The 24,879-nt window shown below is 40.0% G+C and overlaps 3 protein-coding genes across 5 annotated transcripts in view; 1 reads left to right on the top strand and 2 right to left on the bottom strand.

The window, feature by feature from the left end:
• PPP1R11 (protein phosphatase 1 regulatory inhibitor subunit 11) overlaps window positions 1–24,879 on the bottom strand; it is a 179,142-nt gene that overhangs the window by 3,948 nt on the left and 150,315 nt on the right. The gene's annotated exons all lie outside the window — the stretch shown is intronic.
• POLR1H (RNA polymerase I subunit H) lies at window positions 1,466–5,474 on the bottom strand. Of its 2 annotated transcripts, XR_007725138.1 has the most exons (5): window positions 5,020–5,474; window positions 4,673–4,773; window positions 4,356–4,465; window positions 2,519–2,618; window positions 1,606–1,700 (listed from the first exon to the last, which is right to left on the bottom strand). XR_007725138.1 is itself a non-coding variant. In XM_050788553.1 (4 exons), the coding sequence occupies exons 1-4, from the start codon at window positions 5,162–5,164 to the stop codon at window positions 1,676–1,678; spliced, it is 381 nt and encodes a 126-aa protein (XP_050644510.1). In that variant the 5' UTR covers window positions 5,165–5,474; the 3' UTR covers window positions 1,466–1,675. The 2 variants fall into 2 exon arrangements, 1 of the variants encoding a protein (XP_050644510.1); XM_050788553.1 differs by lacking the exon at window positions 2,519–2,618 and having other exon boundaries at window positions 1,466–1,700.
• Window positions 5,427–9,739, top strand: LOC126953100 (putative uncharacterized protein ZNRD1-AS1). Of its 2 annotated transcripts, XM_050788464.1 has the most exons (3): window positions 5,960–8,323; window positions 8,501–8,576; window positions 8,968–9,739. In XM_050788464.1, exons 1-3 carry the CDS (start codon window positions 8,079–8,081, stop codon window positions 9,721–9,723), a joined length of 1,077 nt encoding a protein of 358 aa, XP_050644421.1. In that variant the 5' UTR covers window positions 5,960–8,078; the 3' UTR covers window positions 9,724–9,739. The 2 variants fall into 2 exon arrangements, 1 of the variants encoding a protein (XP_050644421.1); XR_007725128.1 differs by lacking the exons at window positions 5,960–8,323; window positions 8,968–9,739 and adding an exon at window positions 5,427–5,949 and having other exon boundaries at window positions 8,501–8,936.

Genomic DNA, 24,879 nt, shown 5'->3' with positions numbered 1-24,879 from the left:
GCAAAAGAAAGTGGTAAAACAAGAACCAGGAAGGCCAAGTAGGTTTTTTTAGAAGAGCAGCTTAAAAAGTTGTAGATGTGTGCACTACAGGAAGTGGAGTTTTGTACCGCTTGAATCTGAGGAAGTGCCAGATGAGGCTTGACAGGTAGGCAGTGGTTATATGGAAGGACCTGTATGCTTTGCTAAGAAATTGAGCTTAATCCAATCACTGTTATGGGCCAGAGAAAGGCTTAAAGTAGGGTAGAAACGTGAACAGGTGTGTTTCAGATTTCAGGCGTGGGTCAGGAAAGTCAACTGCCAGAACAGTTGAAATGTACAATGGGGAAGACTGCACTGCCCATTCTCCAGGTTGCTGTGGGGGTCAAACAAGATAGCTATGTTTGAGAGCTCTGAATATATATATATGAAGGGCCACACAATTATATGGTAATTACTACAGTAACCCCTTGATCACGATTTAAGCCAAGGAATGCAGGACCTGAGTATGTATTTGTTCCTCTTGAAAGTTTTTGGTTCAAACAGAAAAAAGCAAGATATAGTTCAGCATGTCTAGTATAGTCCATTAAAAAAAACCAAACGCATGTATAGCAACACACATATACAGAGCCACATATATATTCACAAGCACAGATATACAGTACAATTTGGTTATCTCTGTCGAGTAGGATTCCTTGTGACTTTACTTTTTTCTTTCTATCTTTCTATGTAAGAATCTATTATAATAGATATACAATTGATCCTTGAACAACATGGGGGTAAGGGGTGCTGACCCTCTGAACAACCAAAAGTCCATATATACCTTTTGACTCCCCCAAAACTTAACTACTATTGACCAGATGCCTTACCAATAACATAAACAGTTGATTAACACATATTTTGTATGTTATATGTATTATATACTGCAATCTTACAATCAAGTGAGCTAGAGAAAACATTAAGAAAATCATAAGGAAAAGAAAATATATTTACTCTTCATTAAGTAGAAGTTGATCACATTTTTATGTTGAGTAGGCTCAGGAAGAGGAAAAGGAGGGCTTAAATGTGCTGCTATCTTATGGGTATCAGAAGTGGAAGAAAATCCACATATATGTAGAATCAAGCAGTTCAAACCTGTGGTGTTCAAGGGTCAACTGTATATTGTATTTATCTCAATAGTAATAAAATACCTATAGTGATCACTTAGTATCAGTTTTTTTGCTGTCCAAATTTATATGCTAAAGAGATCTGGTTAAAATTTCTGTTAAATGTCTCACTATCCAAATCCCTAGTTTTTCTTAACCTAAACTCAGGAACCAAATAGATTTAAATAGTATGGCAATACTTACAATTGCTTTTTGTTTATATTAGCCTCATTCCTGACTCTACTTTTTTGTCCTTATTTTTCCATCTTTTCTTTTTCATGTATCTCTGTAAACTCATTTAAATTCCTTTTGGAATAAGACAGATTATAAGTAACATACATATGTCAGGGTCTTTTAGGAAAATATAACTTTAATAAGGAAATTCAATTAAGGGTAGGAGTACTCCAGGAACAATGGTAATCCCCACATGATGATCTGACTCTCTTCTAGGAGCAACACATTGCAACCAGATGGGATGGACAAGGCATCTAAAAACCCAGTATCCTTCACCTTCCAAAAGGAGGGAGGGACTGTTGAGTTGCCCAGGAAAAAGGTCAAGAGTCTTCCTTCTCCTGGAACCTATGAGGAAAGAAAGGACTTGTTATATTCACCAAAAGATGAGTTTCTAGTAGTATAAGATAAGATATGCAATCAAATAACCTAGGAAGGACTTTTATTTATGACATCATTGAGGACTGGCTCCCCTAAACAAACCTCCAATTCTAATTCCAAGACAACTAAAAATTCTGGGATTAAAAATATATCCAATGAATTATAACCTCAAAGCAAAGATTTCTTAGGACACAGAAAGCACTAGCTGTAAAAGAAAAAAAAAAAAGGATAAGCTGGACCTTATAAAAAACTTAAAACTTCCGCTCATTTAAAGAGGGTTAAGAAAATAAATAGGCAAGCCACAGGCTGGGAAAAAATTCTTCTTCTTTTAATTTTTTTAATAATTTTTTTTTTTTGGTAAAATGACAATCAGTGATAGAAAAAATACTTTTAAAAGATATATCTGACTATGAATATTTTTAATCTTTTGATGAGATGGCAAGAAAGTAAAGGCAATCTTCATACTGGTTAAAAGTTCTGTAAAACCAGAAATCCAGACAGTGAAGTTAAAACTGATGTCCCTATGAAATGTGACAGTGACACTCTGGTGCCCTTTATACTGTTGCAACAGTCACTGGAAGCATAGGAAATGAGGGACAAAATGTGCAAGGTTGATAGGAGATCCTGTGCATAAATTTGGGAACTGCAAAAGCCTGCCCTTTTTTGTAAAAGTGAACAAGAAAAGAAAGAAATTCAACTCTATAGAAGGGGAATTTGACTGTCTCAGTAGGTAGAAAGAGAGAAAACTCTTTCCTGAGAATTTCTAGCCATAAGCTAGCCCTTACATGGATTTGCAGCTCAAATTCATACTATCTGTCTGCTCCAAAAAACATGAAGCCAAGAATTTATTTAAAGTAATTCCAGCTTGATAGTGCTTCAAGGCACCTAGAAAAGAAACACAAATGCTGAGAATACAACACTTACCCAAGGCCTCAAAGAATTCCTACAGTTCAAGTTCTAAAAAACTCAAATTTATTGTCAAAAATTACAAAACAAAGAAAAAAGCACTATGAGAGAGACAGCAGAAACAGACAGCAGCATCAGACACACAAAATCCACGGATATCAGAATTATGAGACATAGAATATAATAACCACATTTAATATTTTAAATATATATTTAAAGACTAGTAAAAGGAACAATTTAAAATATTATTAAGGAACTGAGAATTATTTAAAAATTGAGATTTGAAAAGTAATTAAATAGAACTCAAAATAATAACAATAGTAAAAAATAATAATACTTGAAATAAACTGAAGACAGAATTAGTGACATGGAAGAGGAACCTGAAGAAATTACTCAGAAGGTGGCATAAAGAGAAAAGCGATTGAAAATATGAAAAGAGGGCGAGAGAAATGGAGGACAGAAGAGAGAAATCTCATTCTAGTAACTAATTAGAGGTCCAGAATGTGAGGACTGAGAACATGGGGGAAAGAGAATATTAAAAGAGATGATGGCTGATAATTTTCCAAGGTTGATGAAAAAAAAAATCCACTCTAGGCCGGGCGCAGTGGCTCACGCCTGTAATCCCAGCACTTGGGGAGGCCGAGGCGGGTGGATCACGAGGTCAGGAGATCGAGATCATCCTGGCTAACACAGTGAAATCTCGTCTCTACTAAAAAACACAAAAAATTAGCCGGGCGTGGTGGCGGGCACCTGTAGTCCCAGCTATTCAGGAGGCTGAGGCAGGAGAATGGCGTGAACCCGGGAGGCGGAGCTTGCAGTGAGCGGAGAACACACCACTGCACTCCAGCCTGGGAGACAGAGCGAGACTCCGTTTCAAAAAAAAAAACAAAAAACAACAATGCACTCTCAGTTTCAGAAAGTCCAACAAATCCCAAACAGAATAAAAGAAAATCACATTTTGATATACTATAGTGACTGCAGAACACCAAAGACAAAGATGAGGTCTTAAAAGCATTCAGAAAGCCCATGTTCTCTAAATCATGTGTGACTAATTCTCTCCAAAGTAAAGCTACCTTGACTGCGGTTGAAGACTGCAGTATAAGATGCTGACCACTAAACAATACTGCTTCTTCTGGTTTTTTTTATTCATTTCCTTTTAAATATCCTAAAAGAAGGTCAGGCAGGGTGGCTCATGCCTGTAATCCCCAGCACTTTGGGATGCTGAGGTGGGTTGATTGAGCTCAGGAGTTCAAGACCAGCCTGGGAAACATAGAGAAACCCTATCTCTACTAAAAATACAAAAAACAAAACAAAACAAAAAGCCAGGCGTGGTGGCACATGCCTGTGGTCCCAAAGCTATTTTGGAGGCTGAGGTGGGAGGATTACCTGAGCCCAGGAGGCGGAGGTTGCAGTGAGCCAAGATTGCCTCACTGCACTCCAGGCTAGGTGACAGAGCAACACCCTGTCCATTAAAAAAAAAAAAAAAAAAAAAAAAAACAAAAAAAAAACCTAAAAGGTTTATTTCACTGGTTACAAAAAGGGTTAAAAAAGTGTAATTTAAAAAAATAAAAACTACAAATCTCCCTCTTACCAGAACTGCACAGAAATAAGGGATGGGACGAAAGGACACAGCCGTTTAGTACAAAAAAATAAATCACTGGATTTGTTTATTAGTTAGCAAACAGACTGAGCAAAGGGAGGGGAAAGGATACCCACTTGCAGTTGGTACAGGTGTAGAAGACAGTTTGCCCTTCATCGGCTGAACGCATCTGTCTGGTGTGGTATGCCATTCCTTCATGACCACATCGAGGGCAGCGCCTGTCAACCTGGGAAGAAACTGGTGGGTTATGGAGGCCAGGTCATATCATACCCTTAGTTCCCACAGGAATCAGGCGATCACGCCTCTCAAACATCGATGCTTTACATCTTTTCCCACTTGGAATTGGGCACAAAACTCTCCAGATCTCTGCAATCACTCCTCCATTTCTTTCCTACCCACCTTATGGAGCCAGTTCTTGATCTCATTAACTTACCACAGGTCCCTGGCACTCAGGCCCTTCCTCCACCGACATAGGCATGGCTGTCCCCAGTTGGTGGAACACAACTGAAGTCTTCACAACCTTCCCCTCAAAGTCTGCACAGGCAAGTAAGACTGGTTATGGAGACAACCTGAGGGAGCTGACACCGGAAACTTCCCCTCTCCCCTGGCTGGTTAGGCCAGGAGGCCCTATATCCTTTCCCTCAGTTTTCATCGCTGGACCAAATGTACAACTGCCTGATGTCCTGCTCTAGGATCCCCTTCTCAACCCAACCGATCTTGAGTTCCCCAAGCTTCCGATCCTGGGCCCTCCGCCAGGACCCCTGTGTACAAGCCTCTCACCCCGAACGTTGATGTTGAAGCCACAGCGAGTACAGGTGACCGTATCCTGAGCCCCGGGCAGAGGCAGGACCGAGCCGCAATCTGAACAGAAATCCAAGTCCGACTGAAAGCTGGAGCAAGTACCGGCGAGGTCCATGACAGACATGCAGTCGGGTCTGAGGAGGGAGTTAGAAGTTTATTAACAAAAGAGAGAAGAGTTCCTGCCCCAGAGGTGGTAACTATTCCGTCCCAGGACGTAGGAGTATATAACCCGAGTCCTCCTCCCACGCACGCCTCCTGCCTCTGCGACCAAGGAGCCGAAACGCCCGGAACTCCCAGACAGCGTCGGGTACTAAAAGGACTTGGAACCCTTTCCTGGGGCCGGCGAGAGGAGCTGGCCAACTCCGTGGGCTAGAGCGCCAGCTCTGCGCCCGCGGCGGGGCAGCGAGCTAGAGCCGGCTAGAGCGTCACGCTTTCACGCTGACGATTGGCTGTGACGTCATAATTAATTGCGAACCGTGTCTCGGAAGCCTTAGAGATGGAGAGTCACCTCTTCTAAGGGAGGTTGGGGCTCAACTTTCAGGCTGGTACTGAGACGTTGAGCACAAAATTGGTAACCAATGCTGCGCTTCCAGCAAATTTTCCCACCAGCACCGAATCCTGGGATATTTATTCTCTGTTTCACATCCTACGGGAACCCAATCGCGGGGGAATATCCTCCTGAAAACCGTACTTTGCTGAATAATGACTTCTTTGGATTAGAGAACTACAACTCCCCTGGGTCCTGAGCTGGTATTTCCCTTTTGCGGCTGCACAGTAGTTAAAAACAAAGCTAAGTGTTCTGGCATGTATAGTTCTAGCGTTCCTTGGGTCCCGCTGGCGAGCGTGGGCTTTCTGCAGAGCGCAGCCGGCCTGTGTGCTTTGCGGACGGTTCACCGCGCTTGGAAAGGGGTGAGTCGGCTTCTTGAGGGACAGCAAGTGGTGAGGGTGAAGGCCAGAGGAATCCTTAGTCCCACGGGACGAAAGGAAGCAGGGATGAAGTGGGACACTTGAGAAGGGGCTCAGGACTTTGGAGGTGGTAGAACAGAAGAGCTTGGGGCTTCCCCTCCTTCGACTCCTGCCAGATAAGTGAGGCTAGCAGTAGTCAAGAAGCTCATTAAGTAGGATTTCATAAGACTTAGGTCGAGTTTGGCTTTTAGTTGTGCCTGCCGCTTATCGAACTCTTAATTCATTATTCGTCATCCATTAAGTGGACAGCTGACATTTCCCTGATCTTTTATAAAACATGGGAATAAGTTTCTTTCGGAAATCTTGCTATTTTCGTTACTCTGTAACTTATATTCGAAGTAGAAACTTTCCCTGAAGGGGCAGCTTGTCGTTGTTTACTAGTTTCATGCTAGTCCTCCCACCACCACCCACTCTGATAGCTGTGCTAAGTTCCTTCATATGAAAGTTCTGGAGCCATCACTATTTTGTCCTGTGAAGGACACAAGCTGTAGTCTTTTCGCTGGGAGAGGCTCCCATCTGCCTTTCTCTGTGATAATGGAGAGAACACCATAGTTAAAGGGTTAAAACTCAGCAAACTGCTGAAGAGTGACAAGCCCTATCACTTAACTGTGAAATTGCTTGTTATTCTGTCTGACAAAGGGAGATGTGTTGTTGAGCTGATTGTCGTAGACAGTTTTTATTCTCACTTATCTGTGTGTCTCCTTTGAAAATGGAACTTGAAATTCTACCCTTCTCAATTTTCTCTTTTTAATTTGAAAAACACTCACCCAACATCCCCTGTGAGTTGCAGTAAAGAACAAAGCATTGAAAGGCATATCCTTTTCCCAACAGAAGCTCACAATCTATTCAATAAAGTATTTATTGAGCAACTATGCCAGGTTTTGAGCTGAGGCTGAACCTGCAAAGTTGAAATCTGTGTTCTTTGACCTCAAGGAACATGAATGAATAATTAGAATACAATAAAATTGTGCCAGGAGGTACAAAATGTGAGAGCTCAGAACATACATATAAAGCAAACATATCTGTAAACTTCAAGGAAGACTGGGAAATGATTTAATAAAAAGATAGATACAATGTTATGGCAGATATTTAAAAAGATGCTCAGATATTATGTGTCAAGGATCATCAGCAATCAACAAATCATTAATTTTGAGAATTTGGGATCACAGACTCTAATGTTAAGTACTGTGCTAGAAGCCATGTACAGAGAAGTAAAAGTAAGGTGATCGTATGTTTAAAATCTCAAAATAAGCTTACATAGACAAATAAGAATGTTCCTAAGAGGTCAATGAGACCAAATATTTGATATCAGATCCTTTCCAACAATATAGAGGCATATTTGTAGATGTAAATTACAGTTTTCCTTCCTTATGAGCCTAAATGTCAGCACCAAAATGTTAAAAGTGATATATGAATACAGATATCACAGTGTAAACCATGATTAATTTTCAAATGAGTTGTAGAATTAAAATATGTCAAGTATTTAGAGGAAGGGAAAATCACTGTGACAGAGTAGACCAGAAAGACTTTATAGTCAGGAGCTTGACCTGTGAAGGACAGATAGAATTTATTGAGAACTTACCAAGTTCTTTACATCTAATTCATATTTGTTCTTTATAACCCTGAGAGGCAGATTTTTGTCTTACATCTCCATTTTATAGATGAGAAAGCTGACAGAAGTTACTTGCCCTGAGTCACACACCTAGGAAGTGGTGGAATTAGGATTCAGATCTAGCCGTGTCAGACTGTAAAGCCCATCCTTTGAACTGTAAATGGTATAAAAGGCATAGAGAGGAAATGCCAGACATCCTCAGGGGCTTAAATACGACCTCACAGTAAACTCAGGCTAGACCAGGGATGACACATAAAGGTTGATAGTTTTCGTTTGTGTTGCCATCAGCCTCCTCTATAAATAAACCCAGAGTAATCACAAATTCCCATCCTGAGGGGTTCAACAGGGAATAGTCTCATAATAGATTTAGAGTGAAGGATGATTGGCATTGTAAGGCAGGCAAGCAGAGGGCTGAGCAATCAAATAAAAAAATTTCAGAACAAAAGATTAGAGGGCAGAAATGCTGTATGTGCTGATAGAGGCAGAGAGGGCCCGGATCAAGAAACTGCAGGAAGAGAAAACTAGAAACCTAGAATCATCTAGAAAACTAGAACCTAGAATCGTCTCAGAACACAGAGGAGGCTTGAGGACTGAGCAGACCGACATAGATGTACTTGGACAACACCTCACCAAGGAGCATGTCTCTTCCCACTCACAATCCCCAATACGAGATTCACAGTGGTTCACGCTGAGTCCACAGGAAAAGTATGCTTGTTCATATGAAAGGAAAGATCCTCTTATTAAAAGAGCATTCATTATTTTCTACCATAGGAATGCAGTGGTTTCCCATGCGGGAAATGGCCCTGCTGTAGTCCTGCCTATTAGCAGGTTTGTTCTGACACCTCCTACATTTGTATCTACCTTTGCTTTTTTATCTTTCAGATTGGCCTGGGGTACATCATCTAAAGATCCTAGGATTGCTGCAGGTCAGCAGTCTCCATTGGAAAAAAAGATCTTGGTAAGTAAATCATCTTCACATCATACAGTTTGGAACTACACAGAGAAGGAATCTTAGGTTTAAAATCCTTCTGCCCAAGTGACACATTCAGGTAGTATGTCTACACTGGCAAATGTTACCCAGCTATATCCACAGTTGCAAAACAAAGTATCATTTTGAAAACTTCCAACACCATACATTTTTAAAACTACTTACTGATTTGTGGTGGTGACTACTTCATACTTTCAGAGCTCACAGGCTCACCTGGGAGTGATGGGAATAAAATAACAAGCTAAAGTAAAGAGCATGTAGCTGTTCTGGTATCGTTAGGGAGGGTGGGCTTGGCTCCTGTTTAAATGCGTTCAAAGGAAAAAGATGATCACATTATAAATTTCTGACTTCACTTTGACAGAATCTAGGTGGTGTGCATACAACAGCAGCAAGACAGTTGATAACTCAGAAATATCAGGAGGAGTGTGAAATCCTCTGTAGGGAGCAAGCTGTTTCTCTTGACTACTGGCTTGCCAAAGCAGAGTCTTATTATAATAAAATAATATTGGAAATGATGAAAGAAGAGACAGGCAATGAAATCAAGAAAAAAATGGAGAAGAAAACAACCCGAAACATAGAAGGACTAAAACAGTGCCATTTGATACCTGAGAGAGAGGTGAAACACATAGAAAGGCACATATATCAAACAGGACAGGCTGGAGAATTTAAGAACAAATCATTTAGACAAGTACTGCTACCCCCCAGTGAAACAAAATTACCAAACATTGTGCCAGAAGGGCATGGCATCCAGAACGCACAGAGAAGAAAGCAGGTAAATGACAGGGAACAGATGCAGATTAAGGATCACCAGGAACGCATGATTCGAGGGAGAGAACTTACAGAGCAAAGACTCAAGGAAAGGATCTTAAGAAGAAGCCAGAGCCAGCTACCTACATATGAGAAGCGTGAGAGAGTAAAGAAAGAGGTAAAGGAGTTTGAAAGAGTTATTGCATATCCTCTTTTCCAGCCATGCAGTAGAAGTCGGATTAAAGTGAATATTCTAATGGAAAAGTCTCAGAATGGAGAGAAAGTGAATACAATTGTGAAACCATATCAAAGAAAATTCTTGGCCATGCCACCCTTTTTAAGAAGTCAAATAGGAAAAATAAAAGATTAAAGTTTCAATGCTGTTATGATAAAATCATATCTCTTAAGTGAATCCCCCCCTTTTTTTTAAATGCGTGTTCTCATCTCTCCAGGGTTCAGTGAATATTCCCATTTGTATCAGACACAGATAGATAGTTCTGGACTTGAAAATTAGCTTAACTATTTTTAGTTGACTTGCATTTGTTCAAGTTGCATATCCTTTCTAGTGTTCAGTATCCTCATCTTTAAAATGGCAATAATAATATTTGATTGCATTTGTGGAAGGACTTATTGTGTTTGTGAAGTGTAGATATGTATTAGTTGTTTCATAAATGTTAGTTTCCCCACTTGGGAAGACGGGGGTTGGGCGATGGGGTGAATAAAGAATTATTCTAATCTGCTTCTCTTATTCTCCCTGCTCCCAGCCCTCCAAGGTTATTTTGATGAGATCGATATAGTTTAATATATGGTCTTTAATATCATACCTTCATCAGATAACTACTAGCCAGGCCCTAAAAGTGTAACTTGCCCTGTACAATTTAGTTGTATGAGAAACTTAATTTTGAGAGCCTTCTACATGCTAGGCATTGTGTTAGTTACTGAAGGTGAATAAAGAGAAGTCTCTGCCCTTGAATAGCTTTCAGCTAATGGCATAGATCACTGTATAAACAGATAATGTAGTAAAGGTTACAATAGAAAGGTACAGGGTGCTTTGCAAAGGGCGGATTCTAACCTGGCTTAGGTGAGCAGGGTGAAAAGGAGGAAGGTTAGGGAAGAGAGTATAATAGTCTCTCATGTTTCTTCCAGCTCTTTTTGTCACTTCTTGTCACCCACTTAAGCAAGACCTTCCTAATGTTTGGATCCACTCAGGGGTAATCAAACTCATCCTTTCTCAAACTCATGCCTTTGTCACTCATTGATAAATCAGAAAGCAAATTTATAAATTTAGTGAGAATTACAGTTGTCAAGCAGAATGAAATTTATGTTTTTTAGTCAGTTTGTTTTCTTTCCAGATACTAGAAAATTGGGAAAGCAGGGGTTCAGAGTTGGCAAGCAGAGAAGCAAATAAATGGAAATGGATGCTCTCAGGAATCTTATTCTTAAGTTGTGATAATTCTGATGCCCACCTTGCTTTACTAGCAGAACACCCTTTAGCCTGGATATTGCTAGGTCAGCCACTGATAGAAATGTTCTATGTCTGTGCTTCTCAGTACTGTAGCCCTTGCTACAGGTGGCTGTTGAGGCATTCAAAATGTGGCTAGTGCAGCTGTAGAATGGAATGTTTAATTGAATTTCATTTAAATTTAAATTGCCACATGTGGCAAGTGACTGCCCTGTTGTACAGTGCAGCACTGGATAAACGTAACTCCTGTGTTCTAGACTCCAGTCCCACCATTAGCTTTCTGTTTTTGACAGTGTTTGCTGGTCACTGCTCGTTTTACATTACTATCAGTTTAGTTTCCTTTGTATTTCAGAGGCTCCCTAATCCCTTAAAGAGATTTAAAAATCAATGTACATCACTTCTGTGTGAAGATAAGGTGGCTGAATTTGCTTTGATTGGAATTAGGAACTGGCCCTCTCTTTGCTAGTTCTGGAATTTGGCCAGGATGCACATCAAAATCTCATTCCTACCCTCCTGATTTGCCTCATGCAAACTTTGTTGCTGTGTCTGTTCTCTGGTCTTCTATTGCTATGTCTCAGCTTTAGATTCTATGTCTTGCATAGAAACAGATCATCAAAATGCAACAGACGGAACACTTAGAAGTGCCAATCAGTAGGGTAATGACAAACCCTTTGAGCTGAGTGGGACTGAAAAGTAACCTAACACATAACCTATTAGTAATTGTTTACCTTGAAGATTTTCAGTGCTGGACACATGAATTGCTGAGTTCAACTGCCCTCTTTCCCCTCCAAATCTAGCATAAAAGCAACTGGTGATCTCAGGGCAATTTCATACCTAATATGACTAAGAATAAAAATCTGTGTTTCAGGAGCTCACTTTGTCCAAACCTGAACCCATCAAATTATATCTACATTTTCATTTCCTTGTACTGTGTCTGCTTAAATCTTGAGTCACACTTAACGCTTTTTTTTTTTTTTTGGTCTTTTTTCTTTTTAATGTGAAATAGAATATACAATACACAATACAATATACAAATGAAACTGTATGTTTAGGCCGGGCGCGGTGGCTCAAGCCTGTAATCCCAGCACTTTGGGAGGCCGAGGCGGGTGGATCACGAGGTCAGGAGATCGAGACTATCCTGGCTAACACGGTGAAACCCCGTCTCTACTAAAAATACAAAAAACTAGCCGGGCGTGGTGGCGGGCGCCTGTAGTCTCAGCTACTCGGGAGGCTGAGGCGGGAGAATGGCGTGAACCCGGGAGGCGGAGCTTGCAGTGAGCCGAGATCGCGCCACTGCACTCCAGCCTGGGCGACAGAGCGAGACTCCGTCTCAAAAAAAAAAAAAAAAAAAAAAAGAAACTGTATGTTTAGAAGAACAATAATAAATGTCCAGGTGCCCATTGCTCAAACTGAGAAGTGGAACATTACTACATCCCAGGAGCCTCGTATACTCTCCTCATTCATATCTCTCTCCCCCATAGCCAGAATCAACCACTATCCTGAATTTTGTATAATTGTCACCTAACTTTTATAAATTTTACTGTCTGTGTATCCCTAACAGTTGCTTATTTATAGCCTTATAGAATTATGCTGTATATGATTACTTTTGCTCATTATTATTTTTGGAATCATCCATGTTGATGTGTGACACGGTAGTTCATTTCCATGACATGAATATACCACAACTTAATTATATATTCTGTTAATGTCATTTGGTTGTTTCCAGTTTTTGTTTTATTTTTCTTTTAAAAATGATACTTAGATAAACATTCCTTTAACATATTTAATCTTATGTTCTGGTGCCTGTGTACCAGATATATATAAGGTATATAAATTGTGGTACATTTATTTGACAAGCCTGATCTTGGAGCCTGTTAGATTTCTATTCCATTGTGGCATTATGCCTGTAAGCCTGTTCTGTAGAGTCTGGCACATGTTAGCCTCTTGATAGATCTTTGTTGAAAGAAAGGACATTTGTTAACTGCTGGAGAGAGCCAGAACCAAAATACAGAAATAGCTGGTAACAGACCACTTTACCTTTTTACTCATCCTGTCCAGGTACAATCATAGTCAACCTTTGTTTATGCTTATATTTCAGTTGAGGTACTAAAATATTTGTTTACTTAGTTGGTTTTCAATGAGCTTCCAGTACAGGATTTGTTTCTGTCACTTTTCCCAAAACTTTCACTCCACTGCCTTCTAGTAAAGGTCACCCACATGTCCTCAGGGCACCTGCAGCATGAAAGTTTTATTTCTGAACAAAAGGGTTCCCAGAGAAGGAGACAAGGAATCTCCTTTCAGTACGAGGTTGCTGGAGTCCTTAGAGGGTCAAAGGCTGTGTAATAACAGTTCCTTCTTGTCTGCTGGACAAAAGCTTCTTAGCCCTCAAGCACCCTGCGACTTAGTTCTGATAGAGTACAAAGTTTGGAAATGGCAGAGTGGTCACCCAAAACAAATCTCCCAGTTCCACATTCAGTTTTATCCAGCTTTTTAAATAAGATGAAAAAAATGTTCATGTCTATTGATTTGTGCGTGTTGAACCACTGTTGTATCCCTGGGATAAATCCCAATTAATTGTGGTATATTATCTTTTTGATATGTTGTTGGATTCAGTTTGCTAACATTTTGTTCAGGATTTTTGTATATATTTTCACTAGGAAGATTGGCCTGTAATTTTCTTTCTTTCTTTCCTTCTTTTTTTGTATTCTCTGCTTTTGGTATCAGGGTAATGCAGGCTTCATAAAATGAGTTAAGAAGAATTCCCTCCTCTCGAGTTTTTTTTGAAATATTTTGAGAAGTATTGCTATTAATTTTTTTTTTATATGTATGGTAGAATTTGACAAGAGAGCCATCCGGTCCTGGGCTTTATTGAGACACTTTTAATTACTGATTCAGTCTTATTACTCATTATTGGTGTGTTCAAGTTTTCTATTTGTTCCTGGTAAAACCTTGTTAGGTTGTATGTGTTGCCAGTTGTGGTGGCTCACGCCTGTAATCCCAGCACTTTGGGAGGCTGAGGCGGGCAGATCATGAGGTCAAGAGATCGAGACCATCCTGGCCAACATGGTGAAACCCCATCTCCACTAAAAACACAAAAATTAGCTGGGCATGGTGGTGTATGCCTGTAGTCCCAACTACTCGAGAGGCTGAGGCAGGAGAATCGCTTGAACTCGGGAGGTGGAGGTTGCAGTGAGCCAAGATTTCGACACTGCACTCCAGCCTGTCTCAAAAACAAACAAACAAACAAACAAAATCTGTTTATGGTAAAACTCTCAACAAAGTACAGAAGAAACATACCTCAAAATAATAAAAGCCATATATGGCAAGCCCACAGCTATTATCACACTAAATGGGGAAAAACTGAAAGCCTTACCCCTAAGAACTGGAACAAGATAAAAATGACCACTGTCACCACTCCTATTCATTATAGTAATGGAAGTTCTAGCCAGAGCCATCAGGCAAGAGAAAGAAATAAAAGGCATCCAAATTGGAAAATAAGTCAAATTGTCCCTCTTTGCTGGTGTTGTGATCTTATATCTAGAAAAACCTAAAAGTCTGCCAAAAAGCTCTGAGATCTGATAAATAAATTCAGTAACATTGCAGTATACAAAATCAACATGCAGACATCAGTACTATTTCTATACACAAAGAACTAGCTGAGAAAGAAATTAAGAAGCCATTCCTATTTACAATAGCTACAAAAAATGCCTAGGAATATATTTACCAAGGAGGTGAAAGATCTCTACAAGGGAAACTATAAAACACTGATGAAAGAAATTGAAGAGGACATAAACAAATAGAAAGACATTCCATGCTCACGAATTGGAAGAATATCAGTAAAATGATCATACTGCCCAAAGCAACCTACAGATTCAATGTAGTCCCTACCAAGGACATACTTCATAGAGATAGAAAAAACAATCCAAAAATTCATAATGGGCTGGGCACGGTGGCTCATACCTGCAATCCTAGCACTTTGGGAAACTGAGGCAGGTGGATCACTTGAGCTTAGGAGTTCAAGACCAGCCTGGGCAACATGGCAAAACCCCATCTCTACAAAAATTACAAAAATTAGCTGGGTGTGGTGGCATGTGCATGTAGTCCCAGCTACTTAGGGGGCCGAGGCAGGAGGATCGCTTGAACCTCAGGAGATTAAGGCTGCAGTGAGCTGGTATTGCTCCACTGTGTTCCAGCCTGGGTGACAAAGTGAGACCCTATCTCAAAAATAAAAGAAAAAAATTCATATGGAACCACAAAAGAGCTCCATCCAATAGCTAAAACAATTCTGAGCAGAAACAACAAAGCTGGAAGCATCACATTACTTCTCTTCAAAATATATTACACAGCTATAGTAATAGCTTTGTAACTATTATAGTAGGAACCAAGTCAGCATGGTACTGGCATAAAACAGACACATAGACCAATGGAAAGAATAGAGAACCCAGAAATAATTCCATGTACTTACAGCCAACTGACTTTCAACAAAGGCACCAAGAAAGGACACCCTTTTCAATAAATGGTGCTGGGAAAACAGGATATCCATATGCAGAAGAATGCAGCTAGGCTTGTATCTCTTACCATATTAAAAAATCAACCAAAAATGGATTAAAAGCTTAAATGATAGACCCAAAACTTAAAACTACTAAAAAAGAACAGAGGGGAGATGCTCGAGAACATTGATCTAGGCAAAGATTTTATGGTTAAGACATCAAAAGCATAGGCAACAACAACAGCAACAACAAAAAAATAGGCAGGTGGGACTATATTAAACTAAAAATCTGCACCGCAAAGAAAACAACAGAGTGAAGAGACCAACTGTAGATGGGAAAAAAATTTTCAAATTATCCAACAGGGAACTAATATCCAGAGTGTACAAGGAACACAATCCAACAGTAAAAAAATAAATAATCCCCTTAAAAATGGTCAAGGGATCTGAATAGAAATTTCTTTAAAAAAAGACACACAAATGGCCAACATGTGTGTGAAAAAAATGCTCAACATCACTAATTATTAGGGAAATTTAAAGCAAACCACAATGAGATATCATCTTACCCTAGCTAGAATAGCTATTATTAAAAAGACAAAAATGGTAGCCAGGATGTAAAGACAAACTCTTGCACATGGTTGGTGGGAGGGTAAGTTAGTACAGCCACTATGGAAAACAGTATGGAGATTTCTCAGAAAACTGAAAATAGATATATGTGATCCAGCAATACCACCACTGGGTATTTATCCAAAGGTAAGGAAATTGATGTATCAAAGGGATACTGGCACTCCCATGTTTACTATGGTACTATTTACAATAGCAAAGATAGGGAATCAACCTAACTCTCCATCAATGGATGAATAGATTAAAAAGATGTGGCATATATACACAATGGAATACTATTTAGCTTTAAAAAGAACAGAATCTTGTCATTTCCACTAACATGGACAGAACTGGAGGTTCTGATATTGAGTGAAATAAGCCAGGCACAGAAAGACAAATATTGCATGTTCTCACTCACATGTGCGAGCCTAAAAAAGTTGATCTAATCGAGGTAAAGAGCAGAAAGATAGTATCCAGAGGCTGGGAAGGGTGTGTGTGTGGGGGTGGGGTGGGGCGCAGGGGGCAGTGTTGGAGAGAGGTAGGTTAATGGGTACAAACGTACAGTCAGAAGGAATAAGTTCTAGTGTTTGGTAGCACAGTAGGGTGACTGTAATTAACAACAATATATTGTGTATTTCAAAATAACTAGAAGAGAAGACTTGAAATGTTCCCAACACAGAGAAAGAAATGCTTGAGGTAATGGATATCCTATACCCTAACTTCATTATTAGATACTATGCATGTATCAAAATATCACATGTACCCCATAAATATGTGCAAATATTATGTACAAATAAAAAGTCACACTCTATGTTTTATTTACAATTTTTGTCAATTATACCTCAATAAATCTGGAAAAAAAATGTATGCAATCAAAGTTTTAAAGTATATTCCCCAGTATGTGCAACTATTACTACATTGAATTTTAGAATATTATCATCACCTGAAAAAGAAACCCCATGCTCTGTAGCTATTACTCTCTTATCCCTGCTTGCCCATCACCCCAAACCCTAAGCAAGAATTCACCCCAAACCCTAAGCAAGAATTAATCTATATTGTATCTGTATGGATTTGCCTATTTTGGAAAATTCATATGTAAATATAATCATATATGGTCTTTTGTGATTAATTTCTTTCACTTAATGTTTCCAAGCATCATTTACATTATAGCATGTATCAGTACTTCATTGCTTTTTCCTACATTCCATGGATGTATCACATTTTTTTATTTATCAGTTTATAGACATCTGGATTGTTTCTGTCTTTTGGCTAATAAAAATAATGCATCTATGAATGTTTATTTACAAATTTTTGTGTGACACATTTTTATTTCTATTGGGCATATACCTAGGAATGGAATTGGTGAGTCCTTTGGTATCTCCATTTTTAATCAGTTGAGCCACAGCCTGACTCCTTCCGAAGGGACTACGTAATTACACATTCCTGCCAGCAATGTCTGAGGGTTCTCATTCCTGCATATCTTTAACAACACTTATTATCTGATGTTTTGATTCTAGCCATTCTATGACTGGGAAGTGTTATCTCATTGTGTGTGTGTGTGATTTTTTTTGTTTTAGACAGTCTCGCTCTGTTGCCCAGGCTGGAGTGCAGTGGCATGGTCTCGGCTCACTGCAACCTCCGCCTCCCAGGTTCAAGAGGTTCTCCTGCCTCAGCCTCCCAAGTAGCTGGGATTACAGGTGCATGCCACCACGGTAGAGATGGGGTTTCACCATGTTGGCCAGGCTGGTCTCGAACTCCTGACCTTGTGATCCATCTGCCTTGGCCTCCTAATGTGCTGGGTAGAATTACAGGCGTGAGCCACCATGCCTGGCCTTCATTGTGGTTTTAAATTGCATTTCCCTAATACTGTTGATCATTATTTTGTGAACTTATTGGCTATTTGTATATCTTCTTTAGGGAAATGACTGTTCCTAACTTTTGCTCATTCTATTTCTTTTTTTTTTTTTTTATTTAGAGACAGAGTCTCACTCTGTCATCCAGGCTGGAGTGTAGTGGTGTGATCTTGGCTCACTGCAACCTCCGCCTCTTGGGTTCAAGCAATTCTTGTGCCTCAGCCTCCCAAGTAGCTGGGACTACAGGTGTGTGCCACCACATCCAGCTAATTTTTGTATTTTTAGTAAAGGCAGGATTTCACCATCAGGCTGATCTTGAACTCCTGACCTCAAGTGATCCACCCACTTCGGCCTCCCAAAGTGTTGAGATTACAGGCGTGAGCCACTGCACTCAGCCTCCTGTGCTCATTTTAAAATTGGGATTATTGTGTTTTGTGATTAAGTTGTAAGAGATTGTTATATATTCTAGAAACAGATCTCTTGTTAGATGTATGATTGCAAATCTTTTCTCCTTTCCTATGAGTTTTTTTCACTTTCTTTAAAAAATTAATTTTTAAAACTATTTTAATTTTTTGATTTAAAGGTTTACTGTTAATTAGTAAATACACATATGGGGTACAGGGTGATGTTTTGATATATGTATATATTGTGGATCACTTTCTTGATAGTGTCCTTTGAAGCATACAAATTTTAAATTTGATGATATCTAATTTTTCTCAATATTATCTAATATCTTTTGTTTGTACTTTGGCATAATATCTAAGAATCCATTGTCCAACCTGAGTTCACAAATGTATATATATCTATACTTTTTTGAGATGGAGTCTCACTCTGTTGCCCAGGCTGGAGTGCAGTGGTGTGATCTTGGCTCACTGCAACCTCTGCCTCCTGGGTTCAAGCGATTCTCCTGCCTCAGCCTCCTGAGTAGCTGGGATTACAGGCGCATGCCACCACACCCGGCTAATTTTTGTATTTTTAGTAGAGATGGGGTTTCACCATGTTGGTCAGGATGGTCTCAAACTCCTGACCTTGTGATCCTCCTGTCTCAGCCTCCCAAAGTGCTGGGATTACAGGTGTGAGCCACCGCACCCGGCCAGTTCATAAAGATTTATCACCTAGGTTTTCCTGCAAGAATTTTTGTAATTTCACCACTAACATTTAGGTCTTTCTTCTATTTTGAGCTTATTTTTGTATATAGTGTGAGGTAAAGTCCTGTATTAGTTTCCTAGACCTCGTGTAACACATTGCCAAGATTTGATGGCTTAAAACAGCAAACGTGTATTCTCTCACAGTTCTGGAGGCCAGAAGTTTGAAATCCAGGTGCTGGCAGGATTAGTTTCTTCTGAAGGCTCTGGGGAAAGTTCATTCCATGGTACTTTCCTGACTTCTGGTAGCTGTTGGTAGTTGTTGTTCCATTGGCTTGGAGATACATCACCGAAGTCTTTGCCTTCATCTTCACGTGGCATTCTTGTCTGTGTCTCTTCTTTGTGTTTATGTCACATCTCCCTCTCTTTTATTAAGACACCAGTCATTGGATTTAGGTCCTACCCTAAATCTAGGATGATCTCTTCTTGGGAACCTGAACTTAATTACATATACAAAGACACCATTTCTAAATAAGTTCACATTCACAGGTCCTGGTGGTCAGGTCTTAGACAAACCTTTCGGAGTACACACTTCAACCACCATAAGGTCCCCTGCATCATTTTGTATGTGGCTATCAAGTTTCCCCAGTACCATTTGTTGAAAAGACTGTTCTTTCCCCCATCGAATGTGCTCAGCACCCTTGCTGAAAATCTGTTGACCATAGACACATGGTTTTATTTCTGAATTTCATTTCTATTGATCTATGTCTGTCTTACACAAGTACCACACTGTCTTGATTACCATTACTATATGTGATGTTTTGAAACTGGAAAGAATGAGTTCTGCTTTGTTCTTTTCTTCCTTCTTTTTATTTTTTAGAGACAGTTTTTTACCCTGTAACACACACTGGAGTGCAGTGGCATAATCATGGCTCACTGCACCCTCAACCTTCTAGGCTAAAGCAATCCCCCTGCCTCAGCCTCCCAAGTAGCTGGGATGACAGGTGTGTACCACCATGCCCCACTAATTTTAATTTTTTTGTAGAGACAGGATCTTGCTGTGTTGCCCAGGCTGGTCTTGAACTGCTACTTGAACTTCTAGCCTCAAGCAATCCTTCAGCCTCAGCCTCCCAAAGTGCTGCGATTGATTGCAGGCATGAGCCACTGTGCCTGGCCCTTTGTTCTTTTTTTCAAGATTGTTTGCATAGTCTGTGTCCCTTTAATTTCTTTATAAATTTATAATCAGTTTGCAAATTACTATGAAGAAGTCATTTAGGAATCTGATAGGGATTGTGATGAATCTGTCAGTTTGGAAATATAATCATTGAGTTATATTAAATATAATCCATGAACTTTACCCCATTTATTTAGATTTTTAATTTCTTTCATCAATGTTTGATTTGCACTTCTTTTGTTAAATTTGCTTCTAAGTATTTTGTTCCTTTAAAGCTATTACAAATGGAATTGTTTTCTTAATTTCATTTCTGGATTTGTCATTGCAAGGATTTAGAAATATAATTTATTTTTGTATACTGGTGTTATATCCTTTATCCTTGCTGACTTAGTAGTTCTAATAACTCTTCAGTGGATTCTTTAGGATTTTTTATATAAAAGATCATGTCATCTGTGAATATAGTTTTACTTCTTTCTTTCCGATCTAAATATACTTTATTGCTTTTTCTTGTCTAATTATCTTAGCTATAACCTTCAGTAATGTTGAATAGACATGGTGGGAGTGGATATTCTTGTTTTACTGCTGATCTTAGGAGGAAAGCAACCAGTCTTTCACCATTAAATATTGATATGGTTTGGATTTGTATACCCGCCCAAATCTCATGTCAAATTGTAATCCCCAGTGTTGTGTGGAGGAATGGGGGGGGGCTGTGATAGTGTGACAGTGTCTCGGTGATTGGGTCATGGGGGTCCCGGACTATTTCCAGCCTCCCCCTTGCTGTTCTCATGATAGTGAGTTGGTTCATTGAGATTTCGTGAGCCAGCGCGCCCGGCCCGATAGTGTTTTCAGATTTCGTTTTTTAAACGTGTGTGCCACCTCCCCCTTCTCGCTTCTTTCTGCTCCAGCCATGTAAGATGTACTAGCTTCCTCTTCACCTTCCACCATGATTGTGTTTCCTGAGGCCTCCCCAGAAGCAGAAACCTGTATAGCCTGCAGAACCTTGAGCCAATTAAACCTCTTTTCTTTATAAATTATCCAGTTTCATGTATTTCTTTATAGCAATGCATAAATGGACTAATACAAGTATGATGTTAGCTGTAGGTTTTTTATAGATGCCCTTTATCCAGCTGAGAAAGTTCCTTTCAATTCCCAGTTTGTTGACTTTTTTTTCTTTCTTTCTTTCTTTTTTTTTTTTTTTTTTTTTTTAGTAACGTGGTCTCAACACATTGCCCAAGATGCCCTTGAACTTCTGGCCTCAAGCGATTCTCTTGCCTCAGCTTCCTTGAGTAGCTGGGACTATAGACACATGCCACTGTACCCACCTGTTGACTGTTTCTATTATGAAAAAGTATCAAATTTGGTCAAAACCTTTTTTTCTGCATCTATTGAGATAATCATGGGGTTTTTTATTCTGTTGATATTATATATTGCATTAATTGATTTTTTGGATGTTAAACTCACCTTGCATTCCTAGAGTAAATGTCACTTTGTCATGGTGTATAATTATTTTTGTAAGCTGCTGGGTTGTTTGCTAGTATTTTCTTGAAGATTTTTCACATCTATATTCATGAATAGTGATCTGTAGTTTTTTTTGTGATTTTTTTTTGTCTGGTTTTGGTACCAGCCTTATAGAATATTCGTTATAGAATATGTTGGGCAGTGTTCCTTTTTGGAAGAGCTTGTGAAGAAATGGTTTAATATCAGTTATTCATAGATTAGAGTTTGAGTAGCATGGTGACAAGCCTAGGATAATTTTTTTAGACTTTTATGGATGCTCTGGACTGAATGTTTGTGTCCTCAATCCCCCACCCAAATTCCTATGTTTAAAACTTAATCCCCAGTGTGATGATATTTAGAGGTGGGGCCTTTTGGAGGTGATTAGGTTATGAATGCAGAGCTCCCGTGAATGGGATCACTGCCCTTATCAAAAAGACCCCAGGCAGTTCTCTTCACTTTCTGCCATGTGAGGTCACTTGGAGAAGACACAGGTTTATGAAACAGGAAAGGAGCCATCATCAGACATGAAATTAACCAACACCTTGCTCTTGGACTTGCCAGCCTCCAGAACTGTGAGAAATACATTTATGTTGTTTATAAGCCACCCAGTCTAAGGTATTCTGTTATAGCAGCCTGAGTGGACTAAGACAGTGGGGGTATGTGGTGTTATTTATTGGTTTTTGGCCATAGTTACTGGTTCCTAGCTCCTATATTCCCTCAGTACAGTCTTTTGTAATAATGTTGGGTGTGTTAGGCCTCAGCAGGCCTAGGAATCAGAATCTCTCTTCTGGCCTCATTTCACCTGCCCCAAGGCAGGACTCTAATCTTCTGCCTTTCTGATTATGGGTCTTAAGACCCTCTCCACAGAGGGTCCCACACTATACCTTGGGAGAAGGAATGCTGGCGTCATGAAGCTTCTGTAAAAACCCAGGAGAACTGGGTTCAGGGAGCTTCCAGATAGCTGAACAAGTGGAGGTTTTAGGAGGGTGGTGTGTCCAGGAAGGGCATGGAAGCTCCATGCTGCTTCCCAGATACCTCACCCTACACGTATTTTCATCTGTATCCTTTGTAATATCCTTTATAATAAACTGGTAAACATAAATGTTTTCCTGAATTCTGTGAGTTACTCCAGCAAATTAGTGAAGCCCAAAGCAGGTGGTGGGAACTCCTGTGATTGGTGTCTCATGTGGAGTAGTCTTGGGGACTAAGCCCCCATCTGTGGGATATGATGCTATCTCCAGGTAGATAGTGTTGACGTTGAACTGGAGGATACCCAGCTGATTTCCACTGCTTGGAGTGTGGGGAAAAACCTCCACACCTTTGGTCACAGAAGTCTTCTGTGTTGATGATTGTTGTGGTGGTGTGAGAGCAGAGGAAAAATGTGGTTTGAGAGAGGGTTTCCTAAAATAGGCTTACAAAAGCATAAATGTCACAGATGCTCTTTCCAGAAAATACGTGCATATACAAAGAAATATAAATATTAGTATAAAATCTTAGTGTAGGCCGGGCGCGGTGGCTCAAGCCTGTAATCCCAGCACTTTGGGAGGCCGAGATGGGGGAATCACGAGGTCAGGAGATCGAGACCATCCTGGCTAACACGGTGAAACCCTGTCTCTACTAAAAAATACAAAAAACTAGCCGGACAAGGTGGTGGGTGCCTGTAGTCCCAGCTACTCGGGAGACTGAGGCAGGAGAATGGCGTAAACCTGGGAGGCGGAGCTTGCAGTGAGCTGAGATCCGGCCACTGCACTCCAGCCTGGGCGACAGAGCGAGACTCCGTCTCAAAAAAAAAAAAAAAAATCTTAGTGTATACACAGGTCCTCTGAAGTCTTAGAAATCTAGATTTAAAAAAATCCTAACAAGAGAAGTTTTGAGCAATCATTTCACCATTTCACAATGCCATTCTACTTATCTGATTATAAACTGATCAGGGAAAAGCTGTACTTCATAACTGACTATCAAGGGAATAAGTTGAAAGATGTAATTAATTAGTCACTCATTCATGCAACCAAACCTAAGTGTCTATGATGTACCAGATGCAGTTTTAGTCTCAGATTACGGCTCTAGGAATTGACTTTTTTTCATTCTTTTTCCACTCTATCTTCCGGTGTCCCAGCACCTGAACCCTCTTTCCATGTTAGGAGAATTTCATACTTAAAGAGTATGATTTCATACTTAAAGAATTTCATACTTAAAGAGTCATCGTAGGAGGCAGACACCAACTCCTTCCACAAAAGAGAAAAACTCACTTTTCCAAACATTCTGACAGCTGGATATGGGATGAGGCTTAGGTTCCACCAACAGATAACCATTTGCTGGATTCTGACTCGGCCTGGTGACACAAGCTGGTACTGAGCACACATTTTAGTAAGTGTGGTGTGAGTGGCAGCAGCGATGTCCAATTGCCAGGAGCAGTTGTGACAGCAGTTCTATCTGCAAGGTCCAGTGTCTAGCTTTAGAGTTCCATTGGTATGAACAGTGACATCTCTGCCCAGCATCAGGGGCAGTGATTCCTATGTGAGACTCCGCCTAGGATGGGATTATAGATTCAGATCCTAGCTATGTAGCTTTAAGCCTGTTCTCACAGGCCTTCCCAAAATAAAATAAATGCCAACCTAATGAAGATAGATAGATAGATAGATAGATAGATAGATAGATAGATAGATAGATAGATAGATAGATAGATAAAGTCCTTTATGTTTAAATTAGAAAAAATCGCATTTAAATGTGAACTTAAGACCCTTTCCCACCCTAGGCACTGTTGATCGCTGACCTCAGTGGTTCCCACTCTGGCTGATCACCAGGATTCCTTGTAGGTTTGTTACAAAATACTCAGGCCTTTCCCCAGTCCCACCATCTCAGAAGTGGAACATGGAGCTCAGGAATAACAAGCTGCAGGTGAGGCTGACGCACAGCCACGAGGGAATCCTGGTCTACATTCTTGCTACTGAAAGTGTGATCTGAAGACCATCAGTGTCTGCCCCAACTTTTTTATAAACACAGAATCTCATTCTCAACTCCAGACCACCTGAATCTTAGAAAGTTGTCCAGGTAATTCCTATGCACACTAAAATTTGAGATTCTCAGATTTACATACTTTCTAGATGTGGTGTTAGAACTGTGCAGTCTGCTGTCGGAGTGTGTTCTGATGAAATCCCTTAGCACTGAAGGTCCAGGGTTCAGTCCATGTCCTTTTTCTCTTCTATAGCCATCACTCCCTTGGTGACTCATGCATGCTCTATGCTTTAAATATCATTAATATGGCATTAGTTCCTAAATCTATTTTCCCAGCCCAGACATTTCTCCTAAATTCCCAACTTGCCTCACTTGAATGCCTGACATCTGAGATTCAACATTTCCTAAATT

This window comes from Macaca thibetana, chromosome 4 (genome assembly GCF_024542745.1).
Source record: "Macaca thibetana thibetana isolate TM-01 chromosome 4, ASM2454274v1, whole genome shotgun sequence".
Taxonomy (NCBI): Eukaryota; Metazoa; Chordata; class Mammalia; order Primates; family Cercopithecidae; genus Macaca; species Macaca thibetana.
The sequence above is the reverse complement of the archived record's forward strand: the minus strand, read 5'-3'. Positions and strand labels throughout refer to the sequence as shown.